The sequence below is a fragment of the Haliaeetus leucocephalus genome, unplaced genomic scaffold (genome assembly GCF_000737465.1).
Source record: "Haliaeetus leucocephalus isolate CR32 unplaced genomic scaffold, Haliaeetus_leucocephalus-4.0 Scaffold110, whole genome shotgun sequence".
Lineage (NCBI taxonomy): Eukaryota > Metazoa > Chordata > Aves > Accipitriformes > Accipitridae > Haliaeetus > Haliaeetus leucocephalus.
In genome coordinates this window covers 2,642,973-2,663,760 of record NW_010972546.1, presented here as the reverse complement: position 1 = coordinate 2,663,760, position 20,788 = coordinate 2,642,973, and the positions used below count along the sequence as shown (strand labels likewise).

At 59.7% G+C, this 20,788-nt stretch overlaps 1 protein-coding gene across 1 annotated transcript; it reads left to right on the top strand.

Annotated features, from left to right (window-relative positions):
- The first annotated feature begins 18 nt into the window (after positions 1-18).
- DHX58 (DEXH (Asp-Glu-X-His) box polypeptide 58) lies at positions 19-4,569 on the top strand. Its single transcript, XM_010585603.1, has 12 exons — positions 19-186; positions 305-506; positions 617-807; positions 1,013-1,129; positions 1,412-1,538; positions 1,628-1,810; positions 1,897-2,153; positions 2,276-2,425; positions 2,706-2,867; positions 3,181-3,371; positions 3,595-3,688; positions 3,974-4,569. The coding sequence occupies exons 1-12, from the start codon at positions 19-21 to the stop codon at positions 4,151-4,153; spliced, it is 2,022 nt and encodes a 673-aa protein (XP_010583905.1). The 3' UTR covers positions 4,154-4,569.
- Positions 4,570-20,788: the final 16,219 nt, after the last annotated feature.

Sequence of the window (20,788 nt, the reverse complement as noted above, 5' to 3'; positions counted from 1 at the left end):
GGCACCGGCACCGGCGGGATGGAGCTGCGGGGGTACCAGCGGGAGGCGGTGGCCCCGGCCCTGCGCGGCCGCAACAGCATCATCTGGCTGCCCACGGGCGCCGGCAAGACCCGCGCGGCCGTCCACGTCTGCCGGCGGCACCTGGAGAGCCGGCGGGGCGGCAGGGTGGCCGTCCTGGTCAACAAGGTGCCCCCCCGAGCCCCCGTCCCCTGCCCCGGAGGTAACGGGGCGCCAGCGCCCACCGGCCGCGGGTTCGTGGGCGGTGGTCCCGGGGCTGGAGCTGAGCGGGGTCTCGCGGGCGCAGGTGCATCTGGTGGACCAGCACGCCAAGAAGGAGTTCCACGTGCTGCAGGACGCCTTCAAGGTGACGGCCATCAGCGGGGACAGCCACCACAAGTCCTTCTTCGCCTGCATGGTGAAGCAGAGCGACGTCGTCATCTGCACGGCCCAGATCCTGCAGAACGCGCTGGTCAGCGGGGAGGAAGACATGCACGTGGAGCTGACGGGTGGGTGCGGGACCCCACGCGCTGCTGTCCCCGCGGCCGGGCTGGGGTGCGACTGCTCCGGCCAAACCTCTGCCACGGCTCACCCTGCTCCCCTCTCTTGCCCGACGCAGATTTCTCGCTGCTGGTGATAGACGAGTGCCACCACACACACAAGGAGGGTGTCTACAACAAAATCATGCTGAATTACCTCCAGCACAAGCTTAGCGGGCAGCAGGGCCTGCCGCAGGTCCTGGGCCTGACGGCGTCCCCCGGCACCGGGGGGGCAACCTCCTTCGAGGGAGCCGTAGAGCACATCCTTCAGGTGGGTCCTGTGCCCCCCATCCTGTGCCGAGACAGTGCAATGGCCCCGGGCACAGCTTCCCCTGGGGTGTAGTGGGACGTCCCTTGGTGTGGGCATTGATAACCTGGTGTGCAGGTGCTGGGCAGCTGGGCGGCCTGGGGCAGACATCCCCAAACCCATCGGGGCTGCTAGGCTTAGGGCTGGAAGCGGGGTCTCGCCCTCTCAGATCTGTGCCAACCTGGACACCGAGAAAATCATGTCGGCGCAGGAGGAGGTGCAGCACCTGCAGAGCCACGTCCCCCAGCCCAGGAAGCAGTACGACCTGTGCCAGGAGAGAGAGCAGGTGAGGGGCAGCTCGTTGGAGCCACAGGGCTGCTCGCTGGGTGGCAGACCAGACCCCCGAGCCCTGCTGAGCCGGCAGGCTGTGTCCCTCCACCCGCTTAGCTCAGGCCAGCATGAGGAACTGGCTGATCCAGAGCCTTGGTGCAGGGGGATCCTGCAACCGTCTGGGTCCTGCCGTGCAAACATCCCCTAATCCCAGGCCAGGCGCTCTGGGCTGCACCTTCGAGGCTGTCCGGAGCAATGTACCTGATTCCTCAGGTCCTGAGCCCCTCTCTGCTCCCAGGACCCCTTTGGCGAGCAGCTGAAGAAGATGATGGAGCAGATCCAGCAGTACATGGAGATGCCTGGCCTGCCACAGGACTTCGGCACGCAGATTTACGAGCAGCGCATTATGGAGCTGGAGAAGAGAGGTGAGGAGGCGGTGGTGCGGGTGCGGCGGGGCAGAGCCGGCAGCTGTGGGGCCAGGCCGTGACCACGGCACGCTCTGCCACCTTGCCAGCGGCAGAGACGTTTTGTCGCAAGATGCGGGTGTGCGCAGTGCACCTGCGCAAGTACAATGACGCATTGCTGATCAACGACACGGTGCGGATGATCGACGCCTTCCAGTGCCTCCAGGAGTTCTACACTGCTGAGAGGGACACAAAGGACCCCACCGAACGGTTCCTCACCACCACGTTTGAGGGTAACGGAGAGGCCTGGAGGGGGGGTTAGCGCTGGCAGCATTTGGGGGGCAGGGGGTCCCCCTTGACGCCCTGTTTGCCTGCACAGAAAACAGGATGAGCTTGCAGGCGCTTGCCAGGGACCGGCGCTACGAGAACCCCAGGCTGGGCAAACTGGAGGAGATCCTGCAGGAGCGCTTCCAGCCCCCAGGCACCGCTCGTGGCATCGTCTTCACCAAGACTCGGCAGAGTGCCCACAGCCTGCTCAGCTGGCTGCAGGACACGGCCACGCTCTGTGGCCAGCACATCAGGGCCGCCGTCCTCACTGGTGCTGGCTACAGCAACCAGACCAAGCACATGACGCAGGTGAGCGGAGGGTGGGAAGGAGCTGGACCTATCCCTCCCTACGCACTTTGTGGGTGCTGCGGGCGCTGCCAGGGGCTCAGGGCCCTACGCAGCTGCTGAAGCATCACCCCCTCTTCCCTCAGAACGAGCAGCAGGACGTGATCAAGCTGTTCCGCGAGGGAGCCCTCAACCTGCTCTTCTCCACCAGCGTGGCTGAGGAGGGCCTGGATATCCCCGAGTGTAACATTGTGGTCCGTTATGGGCTGATGACCAACGAGATCGCCATGGTGCAGGTAGCTGCCTGGGCTCCCTCCAGATGCTCTTCCTGGCTCCGGGGGGGGGCAGCCTGCTGGAATGCCCCAAAGCCACGGGCGTGGGACACGGCGGGCTCTCACATCCCACGCCCGCTGGCAGCTCCCTGGGGATGAGCCCAGCCGCTGGCAGGGCATCTCCTTGGCGAGGCGCAGTGGGGTGTGGAGGGTGGATCCATCCTTGTGAGGTGGTGTGGGGGGGCAGGAGGGGTCAGCCACAGCCCTCCTCTGCTGACCGCAGTATTTGGCCCTTCCACTGCAGGCCCGGGGCCGTGCCCGTGCCGAAGACAGTGTCTACTCCGTCCTTGCCAAAGCCAACAGCAGAGAGGTCTCTCGTGAGCTGCTCAATGAGAACCTTGTGGAGCTCATGGAGAGGGCGATCAGAGCAGTGCAGGCCATGCCTGAGCAGGAGTACAGCCTCAAGGTGAGCACCGGGCCCCGCCCTGAGCACCAGGAGGGCCAGGCAGCTTCTGCCTGTGCCCTGGTTTTGGCTACCTGCTCTCCCTTTGGGGCAGCACCGGCTCCTGTGTAGGGGAGGCATCAGGTGCCCAGGGCAGTGCGTGCCCATCCCGTCCTGCCCATCCTGCCCTGCCCACCCTGCCGTGCAGCTTGCGCTCTCTAGGACAGCACATCTCTCTCCAGCCATGTGTCTTGCCATGTCTGCTATCTGTCTGTGCCCGTAGCCCTGTGCTGTCTCCTGTCCTCCCCACTGTCCTGCCTCCCACTGCCTTCTGCAGATCAGGGACCTGCAGGAAGTTGCCGTTGCCAGCTGGCTAATGAAGGAGTCCAGGATCAGAGAGAGGCGGCAGCTGCACGACCCGGACGATGTGTACCTCTACTGCGTCAACTGCAACGTGGCGGTGTGCCGTGGCAGCGACATCCGCACTGTGGAGGGCATGCACCACGTTAACATCAACCCCAACTTCAGGTAGAACCCAGCTGTCAGGCGTCACTTGCATAAGCTGCTGCACTCTCCACCCAGGATGGGCAGGGGGTGGCAGCAGCCTGCTGCCAGCTGTTTCTTGGGGACACCAGTCCGGGGAGGTCGCAGGGGCTTTGTGGGACTGTGTGACTATGGGAGCACATGTGCTGCCCTGTTTCTGTCCCCTGGACCATTGTCCTTAGAGTGTCTTTTGGCCCCTTCCTTGCAGGGTGTACTACAGAGTTTCTGGGAAAATACAGTTCCAGCGGACTTTCAAGGACTGGGAGCCCGGCTGCCGCATCATGTGCAGTGAGTGCAGCCAGGTGAGTGGGACACGCGGCAATCCCCTCGTGACTGCAGCCCAGTCAGAGCTGGAGGGACCGTGCCTTGTGCCCCAGCTCCCGGCTGAGGAATGGAGCTGTATCTCCCTTCGGTACATGCCCATGTGATGTGCGCGCTGCGCATGTGGGACATGGACACGTGCAGCTGTCTCCAAGCGGGACGTATCCTGGGAGCAAGGAGCTGCCTCCGTCCCAGGTGTGTGTGGCCCTGCAGCCTGGGGATGCTGCTCTGCGGTCTGCATGACTGTCCCCTCCCTGCCCACACAGGACTGGGGAATGGAGATGATCTACCGACAGGTGAAGCTGCCCATCCTCTGCATCAAAAACTTTGTGGTGGAGACACCGGCTGAGAAGAGGAGGTACAAGAAATGGAGTGCCGTGACATTCCCTGTCGAGGAGTTTGACTACCTGGAGTACTGCTCCAACACCCATGGCCAGTCCTTCTAGCATGGGCTCTGCTCAGAAGAGGACTATTCCCAGGCCATCTCCTGGGGCAGTGGGACCCTTTCTGTTGCCCTTGGCATGGGACCCTACCTCCAGGCCTGTGCAGAGAGCCACAGCTTGCTCCTTTTTTCCTTGCTGGACTGAGTCACTGCAGCACATCCCTTGCTAGAGCCTGCAACTGCAGGAGGAGGCTTTGCTGCACCCATGCAGAAAGGACGAGACACTGGGATGGGAAAATACATGAACGCTTCCCTGCCTGCTGGCAGCTGCTCCCTGTGCCACTGCCTTCCCCTCCTGCCCCCCAGCACTGCCAGGCTCGGAGGGCTGTCACCGTGACCCTGCCAGAAGAACCAGCCATTTCACATGGGCCCAGGACACGGCCCAGCGTTTATCTGGCAGCGTCCGGTCTGCTTTGCGAATTCGATGGTCCTCCGTTAAAAACATGTGTGTGCGCTGGGAATGAGGGAAGCATTGGCAGTTTCATTCATTGCGAGAGCTCACTGCGTGCAGGCATGTTCGATGCGGGACAGCCCTCGCACCAGAGCCAGACCACCCCATCACCTGCTGGAGAGCCAGATCCCACCACGCCAGCAGGGCAGGGGTCCCCAGGGAGGCACCTGCGAGTGCCTGGAGTTGCATGCGTGGGGCTGCCCCAGTCCTACCCCTCCCCGCAGACACTGGCCCGAGCAACCCCCCTCACCCACCCACCCACCCGCGACCAAACCTTCCCATGGCCCAGAACGAGTCTCAGCCCCTCCAGGGCAGCTCAGCCCCGCAGGAACGCGGCCGGAGCTGCGGGTGGATTTGACCTTCTGGCAGAAATGAAAAGGCTGCTGAGGCTGAACCGGAGCGTCTGGAGTCACCCGGCCCCGGTGCCCGGGCTCGGGGAAGGGGCTGTGTGCCCCGGCCCCGGCAGCCCCGGGTGTCCCCGCGGGGCTCCGCGGGCTCAGCTGGGGCCGCCCCGGGGAAGCCAGGCTGGCCGGGCCCCTTGCTTCCCAGCCGGGGAGGTTGAGGGAGCCGCGGGGCTGGAGGTAGGAGCCGGGCCGGCCTCGGGGCGCGGGGGGGGTTCGGTGCCGGGCGCTCGGGGTCCCGGGATGCTGCAGCCCCGGATCCCGCGGCCCCCCCCGGCGTGCTCTCCCGCCGACGGTCGCTAGAGGGAAGCCCCGGCTCGGCCCGGCCGTGGGAGGAGGGGGTCGCGGGGGGGCGGGGGGGCCCACGGGGGGGTCCCCCCCGCCGGCGGGAGGATGCTCAGCCGGTGCCCGGCCGGTGGCCGGGAGGCTGCGGCGCTCGTACCCGCCGCTCCGTGCGTGGCCCTTCCCCGCGGGATCCGGCCACGCGTGCCGGTGCCGGCCCGGGGACCTCCCGCTCCGGTAAGCAGCGCGGTTGCTCGGCGGGTTACGGGGCGCTCCGGGTGCCCCGGAGTGTGTGTGTGGGGGACACGGGGGCGGCGGGGGGATGCGGTAGCGCTGGGAGCCGCGGTCTGTCCGTGCTCCCAGCCCGGTCCTGCCGGCAACAAGGAGCTCCCGCGGTGGGCGAGGGGCGGCTTCTCCCCCGGGCACCGGTGGCTGCAGGCGCAGGCAGGGGCAGGCAGGGGCGCCTGGATGCCTGAGCGTGATCTCTATCCAAAACCCGCCCCCCCCGCCCCGGGACAGCCCCCCCCGGGAGCGCGGTACCGGGCGCTGCGACCACCGGGGCCGCTGCCGGCGTTTCTCTCCAGCGAGGCCGCGCGTTCGGAGCCAGCGTGCTGCTCCTGCCTGACTTTGAAGGCAGCGGCTTCTGCCGTAATGAGGCATAGCCCAGTTTCAGGTGGAGTTAGCCCCGGGGGAAACATGAAACCGAACTCCTGTTCATCAGAAACTGGGTAATGAGGCCGTTCGAGTTATTTGTAGCTCTCTGTGGGCCGGGATGGCCTCTCCTACCTCTCCCCAGGCGGAATCCCTCCTGCAGGGACCCCAGATCCTTTTGCTAAGCTCAAATTGCCCTGGTTTGTGCTTGGAGAATCCAGGCTGTGAGTTAACCTGATGGGTGCACTGGGTGGTACAACCTCCTACCAGCCTAGATGGATCTCGTTGTCCACTTTGGTGCCCAAAACCAGATTTTCTGCAACATTGATCCGAACTTGCCCATTTTTGAAGGGGTTCACCTGACCCCATGGGATACAGGGCCAGGACAGCATTGCTCTGTGGGACTCTGTGGGTTTTGCAAGTGGGTCTGCATCGAGCCTCTGCTTGTTCCTCCCTATGCACCTCTGCTTTAATGCCAGCCTCATCTGGCTTCTCCTTCCCAGGGGCTCGGTCACCTTGGGCCTCGTGGCAGGGAGCAGCCAAGCTGCAGCGATCCGTGCTGCGACCTTGTCCGGCGTCCTTCAGAGCCGGCATCCTTCAGAGCCGGCCTTGTGTGGCTGAGTCTCCAGGCTGCCTGTGGCCGGGCCAGCCCACATGAGGGTGCGGGGATACACATCCCTGCGAGCCCCATTAATCTGCCCTGGCTGTCACCGGCAGCCTCCGCCCCCCCCCAGTGTGCTCTTGCTGCATCCCTCAGCCTGGGGCAGAGGCAGTGGCTGCTCCCCTCTGATCAGCCATTTGGATCACTCCCGCATTGATCAGGTCTGGAGTGTGCTGATAAAGTGGCTTCGGAGCCACAGGGACTCAGGGAGGCTGGAAGTCCATGTCTGACCAGGTCTGTGTGTTGTGGGGCTGCCTGAGCGTGTCCCCAGCCCCAGCCCGCTCCCGACAGGCTCTCCCCACACACCAGCACAGTGTCCTTGCTTTGCACCACTTGTCCTTCTGCTGGGGGGGGATGGTCAGACCCCTGGTCGGGGGGACCCTCTGTTCTCCCCCTCCTCGCACAGCCCAGGGCCAAGGTCCCCCGAGGGGGCTGCACCCTGCCCTGTGCCACCCTGCTCCCTGCAGCACAGCATGGCCGTGCCCCCACAGAGAGTGACAGAGGTACCTGGCCCTTCGAGCAGCACTGGGCAGGCTTGTCCTGTGATTAAACCAGCCTGAAGCCTCACTTCATCACTCCAATTGCCCTGTCAATACCTGGGCATTAGAGAGGGCTGCTGGACTAGTTCTTGCACCCTGACACAGCCCCTGTCAATAACCTCTGGATTTAAGCCTGTGGCTCGGAGCATCTTTGCTTATCTCAGCTCCCCAAAGCACTTATGTTCCCGGCCATCATAACTCCCTGCCTGTAAGTGGAGACAGGCACCATTAGCCCTGCAGTAAACAGCTGCTGCAGCAAGTTTTGCTGGCAAAAGTGCAGCAAAGGTGTTTTCCACCTGCTCTTTTGCAGGTGAGCTTCCCACAGGCTTCCAGGCCAGGGTTTGGCGTGGGGATGGGCACAGCCCCAGTAGCACCCGTGTTCTCCTTTCCCAGCACCCCTTGTGCCTCCGGCAGCCATGTGTGCTCACAGCCCAGAGCGAGGCCAATGCTACAATTTATATAGCCCATTTCATTTATCATCGGTGCATCAGAAAGCAACAATTCACCTTTCAATGCACCAGCTGAAAAAACTCCGGCTCCGCTCTGCTTGGCAGCACCTCAGATTGGCCCTTTCCTGAGGCTGGATGTTAAGCAGTGACTTAGAGCTCAATCTGTTTAGCTTATCGAAAAGTAGCCTGAGATGTGACTTGATTACAGTGTGCAAGTACCTTCCCAGGGAGAAAACTGCCAGGTATTAAAGGGCTCTTTAACTTAGCTGAGAGGGGAATAATAAGAGCTGAGGGCTTGAAGATAAAGTCAGACAACTTGAAACACAAAATCAGGCGCAGGTCTGCAGCAGGGAGGGCGCAGAGTGGCTGGAGCAGGGTCCCTGGGCACCTTTCTCAAAGCGATGCCCTGGCTGAACCTCAGGTTCCTGGGGCCGGGGCTTGTGACCTGGGGGGTGGCTCTGGCCCCGTGGGGACGTGGGCTTGGGGAGCAGGATGAGTCCGGTGGCATTGTGGGCAAGGCAGATTGGGGACTGAATTTTGCTTCCTGGTCACATCTGAAAAACTCACTGTCACACGGTATCTCTGCCAGAGCCCGGGAGCACGTCAGCCCCCGAGGTGACCTTTCTCGGGACAGCTGGAGCCTCCCTTTCTATACCAGGGGAAATGCCAGCCTGGTGAAAACTGCTCATCGCGGAGGAACTCGATCCTGAAAACCAAAGGCCCTCTCTCCATGTTGCTCATACCTCCCCTCTCCTCCGCTGCCAGGAGTGCATGGGAGCCCGCAAAACGCACGGGGACGTCCTCGTCTTGCTCTGCTCCGCCGTCCCCGCGACCAACGGCTGCATGTCTAATGATTCCCCGCCGGGAGTTAATCTCGACTGTTAGCATGTCAGGTTGCTGGTGGATTAAACAAGGGGATTAGCATCAAACAATTTCCCTCCCGCCCTGAGCAGGAGGCAGGAAATATAATCACTGCAGTTTTATTCTGCTTAGGCTAAAAAAGCTCCCTGGCATGTGGCTGGGTGATGCCAGCCGTGCCGGTGGCACAGGGAGGCACGTGCCCAGGGCACTGCGGGGGCACCGCTGCCTCTGCTGCACACGGGTCCCCACCGGGACCGTGACGGGCATGCCAAGACCAGGAGCTGCTCGTCCCGGGGGGCTCGGGGAGGTGTCCTGGGTGGTACTCATGTAACCAAGCTGTTCATCACATGCCCCCGAAGAGAGCACAAAAGCCAGGGCTGGAGGTGGGGAGGGTCCCAGCCCCCAGGCAGTGACCGAGCTGCCCCAGCACCTTCATCCCTGCTGCTCCTGCCAGCCTGGGCTCAGCTGTGGACAGCAGAGGATGGAACAGCCTTGCAGGTGTGAAAGCAAATCTGTCTTCCTCACAGCTCCCATGTTCCAGAGCCAGGGGACAGTGACGCAGCTCTGATCCAACAGCTGTGGTGCTGCAGAATTGCCAGCTTTCATCCCAAGCTTCCTCCCCACCTACGATCACAGGATCCACTATCAGCACCGGGGCACAGCACTGCCCTCTCAGCCACTATATAAGAAGTAAAATAAGCCCTCTAATCCAGGGCGTGTGTTTGATAAAGAACTCGTGCAGCTCTTGTTGGGGCAGGGGCAGAGCAGCCAGTCCCGTGCTCGGCGCAGAGACTCGACTTCTCTTCGGACCAAAGCGCCGTGGGGGAGCAGCCAGCCTCGCATCCACACATCCTCTTTGGCCCAAATCTCCTCGGTCCCTGGAGTTTACTCAGCAACTTTCATCTGAGAAGCATTTCCAGGGTGGCCCAGCCTCTGGTCAGCCAAGGAGGATGGGACCACTCGCTGAGACGAGGCTGTGGCTGTGCCGTGGGCCGGCAGAGGGGGGCTTGGCACGGCGCTGCCTGCAGAAGTGTTGCCCTGGGGAAAGGGGTGACCCAGCAGCGGTGGGTGGGCTAGCACGGGGCTGTGATGAGGGGGAACACAGTCGTTTGCTTCCTCATCAGAAGGCAAAGAAACCCCGCAGAGATCTCCCCCTGTGGTGTCTGGGGTTCCAGGTGTGAGCTGGTGCGGGGCCTCCTGCCCGGGAAGAGACATGCTGGTGGGAGTTATTCCTGAGGGGGATTTGCCATGTGTCTCCTTCTCCTCCAGCGATGGGCTGCCTGCTTCTTCCCTACTTGAGACAGGACCCGGTGAACCCACGGGTTGCTCCCCAGCGGTAGTGCAGGTGAAACGTGGCTCCTCTCCCTGCAGCTGCCTCCCCCGTGCCACAGCCCTGGGGCCAAACTGCCTCGTCCCCTCACTGGAGGGAAGGGTCTCCCACCTCTCCTGCCTCCCCAGGCTCGCTGCTTTTAGGGAACATCGTGGGTACCTCCTCGGCCTGAGACCAGTCAATCGACTGAAATTGGCTGAAAGGTCCTGGGCAGGCACCAATGCCCAGGCAGATGCTGCCCTGCACGTGCCCACCTTGCTTTTCTAGGAAGCTGGGCTAAAAATACTGTCCTAGGGCTGTGCGGCAAAAGACTGGGCAGATCCTCAGCTACTGGAAGCCTGAGTGATTTACAGCCCATAGCCTGTGCGTGATCCCAACGGGCTGTCCCTGGGGCTGCGCAGGGGCAGGGGTGTTCCCGGCACGCAGCACCCGGGGCTGAGGCCAGGGCACGTCTCCATTGGGCAGAAGAGCAAGGAGGCTGCAGGTACCCCCCTTCTTCAGCGCTGCCTGGGGGGTTGCCTCTCATTCCTGCCGATTTTTAGGTGACTCTCTGCATTTGGGCTGTGCGTCGGCAGGACGAGGGGAAGAAAGGGGATGCAGCACAGTGGGGGTGAGACCCAGGGATGGGTCGATGGGTGCTGGCACAGCCCAGAGCCTGCAGGGACCCACAGCACAAGCTGCAATATCGGAAAATTCCAAAACAAAATTTCATGCACTAAATCTCAGGGCTGCGATTCTGCTGAGACCTGGCTTTATAATTGGATCTGTCGGAAACCCGTCACACTTAATGTGCAGCTGCCAACATGCCGTGCGCCTCCTCGCCACGCTCTGTGGCCGGTGCTGGCTCTGCCCCTCTCCCTGCCCCTCGGCAGGCAGCCGGGAATGCCTTGTCCTGACATGCCCATTGTCCTAACCCACTGCAGAAACATCCCCAACCGCTGCTGCCCAGCCGGGTGTTGGGAATGGCTGCGACAAAAGCGCTGCTCATCCCACCCATTCCAGACACCAACCCCTCAGCATTCAACCTGCCAAGAGCTCTTCCCTCCCATTTGGAGCAGCGGACTGGGAACACCTGGTCTCCTGTCCCACCCTGGTGCTGTTGGCTGCAGTTGCGGGTTCCTGTATGAAGAAGCAGGAGTTTTTGCACCCAAGGGCTGTGGGCCACGCTGTCACCATCGGCCTGGATGGTGCTCCCGGTCCCTCACACCTCCCGGCCTCATGCACCGCCCAGCTGCTTCTCCTGCAGCCATGGTTACTTTGATGGATGTTTTTTTTGTTCGGTAATTTGTTTCCCTCCCACAGTTTCTCTGCTACTACCTAAAACAGGGCACAGCGGGGCAGCAGTGGTGGGAGAGAGCAAGAAGCTGCTTTTCCTTGCCATCCCGTGTGGGACCACATGCATGTTTGTGGAAGTTCTTCAATGTCGTTTACCCTCCCTGGTGCAGCGCAGAGTCTTGGGCTGTGCAGTGGGACGTTGCAGCCCCTTGGTCAGGTTGGGCTGCGCCACCCACCCATCCCCAAAGCCCCCGTGGAGGTGCTGGGGCTTTTGGGGCTTCTGAGGAAATGTCCAGGGTTTTCCAGGAAAAGGTCAGGATTTCTGGTTTCTCTCTCTGCCCCAGGGACCAACAGTTAGGGCTGGGCACTGAGCAAATCTGGCTGCCTGGGATTTTCCAGCTTGAGGAAAGATCCAGCTTGCACCTGAACCTCCAGCCCTGGGAGCGGGGTGGCACAGGCCAGCCCCTGCTTTGGCTTGGTGACCACCTGAGTTTTGCCTCACGGTGCCTCAGTTTCCCTCTCCGCCACCAGGGAAGGTGGTGGGACGATGCCAGTGCTGGAGAGGCGTGGGAGTCCAGCAGCCTGCAGCTGCCAAGGAGGAGTGTACCTGTGTTTTCTTCACCTGAGTAATCAAACCCTTTATCCAGTGTTTAATTAAAGGCCACAAAACATATTATCTTTGATTCTTTCGCTTTATTTTTGTTCCCTTCATTTGTCCCTTGGAGATGAGGGTTGCTCTGGTACTTATTAGTCACAAAGCCCTAACCTCGCGCTGCGTTCTTGCTATCTGAGAAATGAATTATTAATGGTGCATTAAACAGAGACTGGAAAGGGGCCCTGGGACACTGATAATCAGGAGCTAATTGAGGAAGAAATGAGATACCGCTCCCATTGCAGAACGAGGACTGTGCAGCGCTGCCATACCGAAGGTGACCCTCCTGCAGCTCCTGGGCCGATTGCGCCAACCCTCACCGATGGGTCACACGTGAACGCTCTGCCCTGGCCGGGATGCTCTGTGCGGTCTCCATGCTCGGCTGTGTCCCACATGCGTCCTGCCTGTGCAGCAGCCGGTTGGCACGACAGCCGCTCCCAAAGGGACGAGGCAGTTGGGCACTGTTACTCGCTGTGCTTCAGGTAATCCTGGGTGAAGCAGCACAGCCGGGGAACGGCCCGGGGGATGCAGCGGGGCTGGGACCAGCATCCGTGGCAGCGTTTGGCAGGAGGGACGAACGTGGTCATTGGAGTCATGGGATTAGCACAGATTTTTTCCAGGCTGCCTGAGAGCCTGCCGAGAGCTCAGCCCAGTGCCATGCCGACATACCAGTTGAGGCCCGGCAGAGCTCAGCTGCAGGGGATTCTGGGGAGGAGAGGATCTTTCCCAGGAGACCAAAGGAGCCCCACCGTGCTCAGCCCCTGGCCCCTCCAGCATGGCAGGGATGGGAGACAAAATCCTGCAGTCTCAAGGGCAGAGCCGTGCGGCAAGGCAGGAGGGCTCATACCCTGATGTGGTGTTTATTTTCAAGTGTCGCCTGGCATCAGCTGTGGCCCCGCTCCCCTGCCTTGCTCTGGGGCTGTTGCAGGAGCAAACAGTGGCATCAGCAGGCAGGAAGGTGTGTTAATAAAACATGCCAGCAACCTGGGCTGCGGTGGGGGCTGGCACACATTGTGGGGGCTGGCAGACACTGGTGGGGGCTGGCACATGCTTTGGGGGGCACTGGGCTGGGAGCACGCAGCTGCTGGCACGGGCTGGTCCCTGTGTCTCCAGGGATGATGTCCCACCGTAGCAGTGGCTGCTCAGGATGCTGGATCCCACCCAGACCTTGGCTGAACTGCTGCACAAGTGACTGGGGGCTGAACAATTTCAATCTTCTTTTATTTATTCTCTTTTACTGTTTTTCTACACAGCTTGGAGCCATGGGCCTGTCAAATTTCTCTTCTTCCACCCTGGCCGCATTAAAGCATAAAAAAAATGTCTCCTTTTAAGCCCGAGCCAAACGGCAAACCTGTGCGAGCCGTAAAACTTTCTGCAGCAGCTGAGGCGAAGCTGTGAGAAATGCTGTGGCACGGATGATGTCCCCTTCTCACTGCTGGGGAACCAAAAAGCTCTGAAATGGCGTCTCGCTGTCAGGACTGAGGGCTCAGGGTGCAGGCAGGGGCAGCCAGGGGGTTGGTCTGGGGCGGCAGGGAAAGGGTATGATGGAAAATAGCATGTATTTTCTGTTGTAAAACATATTGTCCATGTTGCTAAAGTGGTCAGGGTTAATACTAGAAGGTGTTGAGCAAATCACAGCTTTTCTCTGTGCTTCAGTTTACCTCCTGGGAAAGGGGGTCCTGGCAGCTCCCCTGCAGTGCAGGCAGCTGGGCAGGCAGGGCAGCTGAGCCCCCGCACCCAGGTGGGGCCGTTCAGCCTCCCCCACCCTGGGGCTGAGGTTTTAAAGGGGAGCGGGGTGGCTGCAGTGAGGTTGGTGGCTTCTGGGGCTGCCTGGGGGCAGGGATGGTGGGAAGGAAAAGAGAACTAGGTTTGTTCTGCAGGGAAATGGCTATTTCTGTTGCTGGGATGGAGCTGGACTCGGTGATGTTTCCTGAGCCCCAAGGCAGGAGAAACCTTTCGGAACTGGCAGGTGTGTGCATCTCCAGCGGCAGCGAGGGGCTGGGGGAGCAGCTGTCCGCCCAGCACGGACCCAGACTTCTTCCCAAGCGCCTGCTCCTGCCCAGCCCATCCTGCCATCCCCTGTGAAAGCTGCTGTGGTCCGTCAACCGGTGGGAGACCTGCGGGGGCTGCCCGTGCTGCCAGCACAAAGCCCCCACCCGGGCTGGGACCACTGGGCTTACAGTGCTGGTTCCCTGTCACCGTGACCCCAGGTACCACCCAGGGCTCCAGCCCCTGCCCCAGCACCATGGGCCTCACTGGTCCTGCTGGGATGTGGCCACTGGCTCTCAGGGGAGATGGAGAAAGACAGGGCGGGGGGGGGAAAGCTGCTGTCATCGGAGCTGCTGTCATCGGCTGCCCTGGCCACCTGCAGTGAATGCTTCTGCTGCTCTGCACATGGGCAATGCCAGGTTGAGGCAGCCCCGATGTGTCCCGTTACCTCCCCTTTCCAAATGCCGGTGGTGGTTTGGGTTTGAGACCTGACTGTCCCATGCCCCTTCTGGCACCCGTGGGCTCCGCTCTGCTCCCCCTGAGCACCTGCCCGGGGCTCCCTGCTCCAGCTCTGTTCCAACATCACACTGAAGCAGCCGCAGTTCATCCAGACTCCTCGCATAAATATTTATGCAGTGATGCAATGCTCTTCTAAATATAAAGCTTTATCTGGAATTTCATTTAAACATTAAGTGTAGATAATTTATTTATAATTAATGTAGACATCAAGTCCCATCTCTGGAATGCCTGTGAGCTTTCATTTATAATTGGGAGGTAAGTCAGAAGCTAGAGGCTGGGCCTCTTATCAGTTTCATTTTAATTTTCCTCCTACAGCAAACGAAGCTGGTGCAATTCGTCTCTCATTAGGAGGAAGCACAAAACTCCCCTAAAATAACAGTTTTATAGGGAACATGTAATAAACCCATCTTTGTTCCTCTTCTTGCCTTTGATATGTTACCAGGGCTCACGGCTCCCTTCAAAGTGTTGCTTTTCCTTAAAAATAAGTCTATTAAAAATTAAAACCACTTCTCTATACAATAAAATTTACTCCCCGCAATTATGCAGAGGGACTAGTTATCTTCCTTTTGTAGATTTTAATTAAAAGTTACAACGGGAAGGAAAGAACAACTGCCATAAAATAATAGAAGTCTCTCCACTAATGATGAGTTATTGGTGCCTCTTCCACTCGGGCGGTCTTCCCGGGAGCTGATGCCACAGCTGAGGAAGTGATGCCCGGCACGGGGCTGCAAGGGTGAGCAGTAACGGGGGCAGCTGCGGCTGCAGGCACCAGGGGGGCAGTTTCCAGGAACCGGTGCCGGGTGTCCCTCTCTTAGCCCCCGGTGAGGGGTTTCTGGCACCCATGGGTGCCCAAACGGGTGCTCAGCTCAGCAGAAAGCCTGTCTCATGCTGAACCCCTGGCAGCGCTGGCTCTGACCTGTTTGTGCTCTCGCTTCTGCGTCCCGGTTAGAAAGTGGGGCTCGTTGTGCCTGCGGCACTTGTGGGCACAGGGTGCCGGTGTCCCGGTGATGCGCAGACCCTGGGGTGCAAACCAGGCTGTTCGCACGGCCTGGCTCTGCCAGGGGTGCGGGGGTACGGCTGCCCCATGCGTGTTTAATCTCCAGAGGCGGGTGGGTCCCTGACCCCCCCAGATGCCGGGTTCCTCCCAATGGCGTGGGCCCGGCAGCGGCAGCCGGTGTCCCTGAGCCCTTCCTTGCAAAGCGCGTTATGGCGGAGCTGTGCTGTGGAGGTTGCACGATGCGCTTGTCTGGCCCCGGTATTTTACAAACTTAATAGAAAGTTGATCAAAGGCAGCTCCATGCTTGTGCTAAAAATAGTGGGGTGCCCAGGATGGAGCGGGGGCCACCGGCGGGAGCGCGCGGTGCCTCCGTAACCTGTAAACACTGAGCGTCGCCCACAACATCCCTGCTGGGGCTCAATTGTCCCTGTTGCTTGTTCTTGAAGTCATGCAACAGCCCCTGCTCCTCCCAGCTACTGCAGGGTGATGAGGGTGGGCGCCGGACCGCGTGCATGGCCGACGGGTCTGTCCTGCCACGGGGCTGGAGCATCCCTGCCATGGGGCAGCCTCTGGACCACGCTGTGGGACCAGGGCCCCTGCGCCGAGCGTGGCTGCAGCGCCTGGTCGGATGGGGTCCCCGCAAGGACGGACCCCGCGTGCCTGGTGTGGGATCAGCAGAGCTGTGGAGCATCAGCTGCTGAGAACATTCAAAATTCATAAACAAGCTTCCCAGGACTTGAGGGATGGATTCCAACTCCCCAGTGTTCCCATGACGGATACTGCGCTCCTCTTGTTGCCTTTTGGTTTCCAAAGGTTTTGCTAGCACACGCTTTGTCTCAAGCTTTTGTAGGCTCAAGGCAGGCAGAAGAATGCTGAGATTTAATTAAGGAGCTATTTGCAAAGTGCTCGTGTGGAAAGGGCTGTATAAATGGAAAAGCTTATCCCATTTTTACAACTCTTAACTTAGAGAGTGCAGACCTTCACCCCTGAGGATACCATGGGCTCCTCTGAATCCAAATGCGGGTGTTTGCTGGGCCGGTGCCCTCCCTGTCTGTGCTGACTGCTGGGTCTGATCTCCGCATCTGCCCAGAGCCAGGTAATCTGCTAATTCAGCTAACGGGTGCAGCACAGGCGTGAGAGCCAAGATGCAGCTATTGCTCGGGGCCGGTGTGGCTGCGGTTGCCCTGTGTTGGCTTCTCCTGGAGTCTGGTGGTGCTGCCATGCCCACATCCTGGCATCCCACCACCTGTGTCAGCAGCGTGCCATGGGAATTTAAGGCAAATAACCCAGGCCGCACCAAAGATGGGCCCTCGCACCCAGGTTATTCACCAGGACCAATCCTGCCCCGTGCCACAGGGGCGGGCAGAGTCACTGTAGTCTTGGCACAAAGGCAAGGATGACTTCCTGCAGGCCGGAGCTGCCTGTCAGTGTCATTTCTTTAATCGGTTATGGCTGTTGAGACGTTCTGTTGCCTGTCTCCCCATTGCCTGCCCCCTTCTTCTGGCTGTAAAGATGCCGGGAGATCCCCATTGGTCTGGATCTGAAACATTTATGAAATCTTTATGGGCTTTTGAAAAGATTTTAATTCCCTGACAGTGCTGCTTTCACAAAAAAAAAAAGACTCAATGAGCAATTATAGGCTTAACAGCTGCTGAACGGCCACGGCAGCTGCCGGAGCAGCTTGGCATGGCTCAGCGCAGTGGCCGAGGAGCCAGTGAGGCTTCCTGGAAAGCGACGCTGGGACTGAGCTGCCCTGTGCCGACCTTCCCAGGCTGTGGGACCCTGGGCTCGGTTCCTGCGGCACAAACCCTCCTCTGCCCACCCATCTCCCGTGGGCCTTGGTGCCCAGAAGCCCGGGCAGGGAGAGGCTCTGCCTGTCCCAGGTCCCCAGCTGCCTGGGAGGCAGCGATGCTGGGGATGGGGACAAACAGCTCTCGGCTGCGCCCAGAGACGCGGCACTGCAGCCAGCCGGCGCCGGTGGGACCCCGGTAGGTGCTGCAGGAGGGTCTTCCTCCCCTTGGAGAAACCTTCAGGCCCTCAGTGGCAGCTTGCCCAGAGGAGGCTGGGGCTGGGGGGCTCTCGACCCTGGCTGGGGTCTCTTGGGGGGCACTTTGGCAGCACCTTAGCTGCTGACTCGCGTCTCCACGGGATGCAGCAGACCCTGTGCAGCCGTTTCAGGGGGATCTGTCGCTCGTGAATCACGCGTGAGTTGTTGCGCTGGCAGCAGCAGCCGGTAGTGGCACTGGCTCCGTGCCCCGGGGTTTGCAGACAGGCTCTGTGTGGGCAGGGGCCAGCAGCCCGGGATAGCTCAGCGCTGGTGGCTCGGGCTGCGTGCTCGGGGCTGCTCTTTGCAGAGCCGGCCGGTGCAGGGAAGGGCTTTGCAATAATCAGTTGCTTAAAATTGCTTTCAAAGACTCTTGCTTGCTGTCCCTCCTGGTCCGTCACAGGTACTTGCAGCGGTGCCTCGAGGTGGGCGCAGCTGAGGGTCTAGACTGTGGTTTTCAGAGGTGGGTTCCTCCTCGTCATCCCTTTTCCTATCTACTGGTGATCTGGGTCCCCGATGATGTGCAGGAGCCTGTGGCTTTCTGGGTAGGATGTGGGCAGGGCTCATGTTCCTGTGGCTCCACGTTTGGGACTGGAAATGTCTCAATGGCATCGTGTCCGGGACAGCCTTCGGCTCCTCCATCAGCCCCACCCGGCACCCAGCTCACCAGCGAGGTGCCACTGTGGCATCCCCGGGCAGCACCAGCACCTCCCTGTGTGGCAAGATGCTTGGAGCTGCTGGTGGCCAACAATGCAGCTCCCTCACTGCTGTGAGGAGGTAGATGTTGGGTTAATTGTAAAACTTCTAATTTACTGAACGCAGAGTTGATGAACTCCACAAACAGGAGGAAAGGTGAAGCTTCAGCCCTGAGGAGTGCCCGTTCTCTTGTAGGCTCATTTCTTCTCTTTTGAATGCAAAAAGCTGCTGTAAAGAAATGAGCACGGGGGTGGGAGAAACTTTGTGGGCAACTGCAGCGAGATGGAGGATTTGGATATGCTGTTCCTTCTGCTAATCTGTCCCACAGCATTTCGGTGTGGTGCAGCTGGAGATGACCTTCTCTTTGTTTAGAGATTTGTCTTCATTTTCAGAAATATCTGCAGCAAACTAAAAGGTTTAAGGGCAATGAGTCTCCGTTGGCCTTGGCACAAACAGTATCTCGGGGAGAAGCTGAACTAAACATAAGAGAAGAGGTGTCTCCAGGATGATTAGCCAGCATTGCTGAGATGCACATCACATTGATTGCCTTGTCCTGTCTTTGCGCATGTTTCTGGATGGGAAAACAAGTTTACTTGCAGTCTGTTAGAGTTTGTTTTGAGTCAGCTGAGGCTGGGTCTGTGTGTGAAGAGGATGGGAGCAGACAGGGCTGGGCAAGGTTGTGTGGGAAATAAAGAACAGATCATGAAGTTAGTACTAGTGAAAACATTTTCATGAGGAATTTAATCAGCAAAGCCCATTTGTGTGGTGGAGAGCCAGCGCCTGGCAGAGCTGGGCTCCTCTCGGCTGGTGCAGACCTGGGAGTCCCGCTGAGGACACTTTGCGTGAGCCGATCGGATCCAACCCTCTGGCTGGGAACAGCTCCCTCCTCCCTCCCGCCCAGCATTCTCACTCATCTTTTTGACACAGTAAAGTGTCACCGGCTCGTTCCCTTCTTAGGGACAGGCTAGAATGGGCATGAAAGTTTAGTTTAATTTAAAAAATCCCTGCATGCAAGCTTGCTAAATATACCATGAAAACTTCAGGAGATGGGAAAGACGGCAAGAGGAATATTGCATTAGACTGTGAGCGATGTGAACGGCTGCCTTCGGGAGGGGGAAGCCAGCAGTTACTGTGGAGGGGGAGCGACTCATCCGTGTTCCCCAGTGCTGGAATGCTGGGAGGCGTGGGTTGGGCGAGAGGCCTCATCCCTCCGCTTCCAGTTCCCAAGCCTGGAAGGGGGGAGTACGGCCCCCTTCCTCATGGTGTGGTGGCGGCAGGATGAGGCTGTAAGGGTTAAGGTAAATGAAAAAAGTCTGTGGAGGAGCTGCAGCCCTGTCTCTGCTCCTTGGAGAGGAAGGCTACACCGTAATCATCAAACTCCTGACAGCTAAGGTAATGCAAGGTTTGAGATCCATTAGAGTGCCTGTAATTATTTATAGGAAGAAAAAAACCACCCTACATTGTGAAAATCAGATGGCACGGCAAATAAATGCACCAAGCTTTGGAGAAAGGACACTTAAAGCCAAAGTAGTTTATGAGGGCCACGCTGAGGCTGGATGGTGCCGCACTGCTGTTCCTCAGGACCCGACCCTGGTTGCGGTGGCAGCGAGGAAAGGGGCTCTTGGTGTGGACAGGTGTAACCCAGCGCTGCCAGGCCATCCGCTTGTGTTCCAAGATCTACAGACCTAGAAATAGCTGCTGGAGAGCTGCTCACAGCCCCATCTCTCTGCTCCTGGTTTCCACCTCCCTGGTAGCTGGGGGGCCCTCGAGCCCTCCTGCAGCCGTGGTCCTCTGTGGGCTCAGAGGGGCTCAGAGCAGCATGTGGTCTGCCCTCGCTTCCCACAGCCTCCACCCCTCTGCCAGCGACTGCATGGGGCTGATCAGACTTCATCTTGGCATCAATTCCACTTTTTAGTGGAGGCAAAGCAGCAAGCGGGCAAGAGCTCCTGGAGATGAGAGACCCTGAGTGCGTCTGCTCTGGAGGAGAGTGCTCTTGGCCAGAGAGCCCGGGAGGGCAGAGCAATTCCCTCGCAGCTGGGCTGCAAAGCTTAATTAGCATTTTTGTGAAAGTGCTTTGAGATCCTCTGCGAAATGTCCTGGAGGAGGGCAAAATGTGATTATATAACTTGTCTAGACAGTATATTCCTTGGGGCAGGGAGCAGGTCTTTTTTATATCTGCTCTTCTATGTCAACACTGTGTGGCCCTGCTTAAAGGTTCTGGGAGCTGCTAAAATATTAATAACAATGGCAACGATAGGAAAACACATGCTTTTGCACTCAAAAAAATGTTGATGTTAGCACCAGCCAGCTGTATGTCAGCAAAGGAGCCTTTGCCTGGCGGGTGCCTTGCACTCCAGCTATGATGACTGAACAGCAAACAGCCTCTCCCTGCAGGCCCCCTCCTTCCATGCCCTCTCGCCCAGCTCAGTTTCACCCTCCTGGAGCAGCCGGGCTCCTCCAGCTCATTCGAACTGCCCGGGCTGTCCAGGCAGGGTGCGAGGCCTTATCCTGCCATGCTGCTAGCTGCCCGCACGGGAACCGCAGCCGCGCTCTGGGTCAGACTGGGGATCTGCCACCAGTGAAGCCCTGCAGCCCCCGCAAGGGCCAGCAGTGCCACCTCCCCTGTCCCCTCCGATTGCTCCTGGAGATCTGGGCTGGCTGCTGCTGCTCAGCGCCATGGGACTGGGGCCCCTCGCCCCGCCAGCACTGAGACCTGACCCCTCCATGCTCCGTGGCGCTGGTGGCACTGGGCATCTCTGCACCCTGCAATCGGGGTGCCCTCCCCAGAGCCCTGCTGGGTCACCCTCCTCTGCGTGCCCGGCCACGCACCTTACTGACCCCC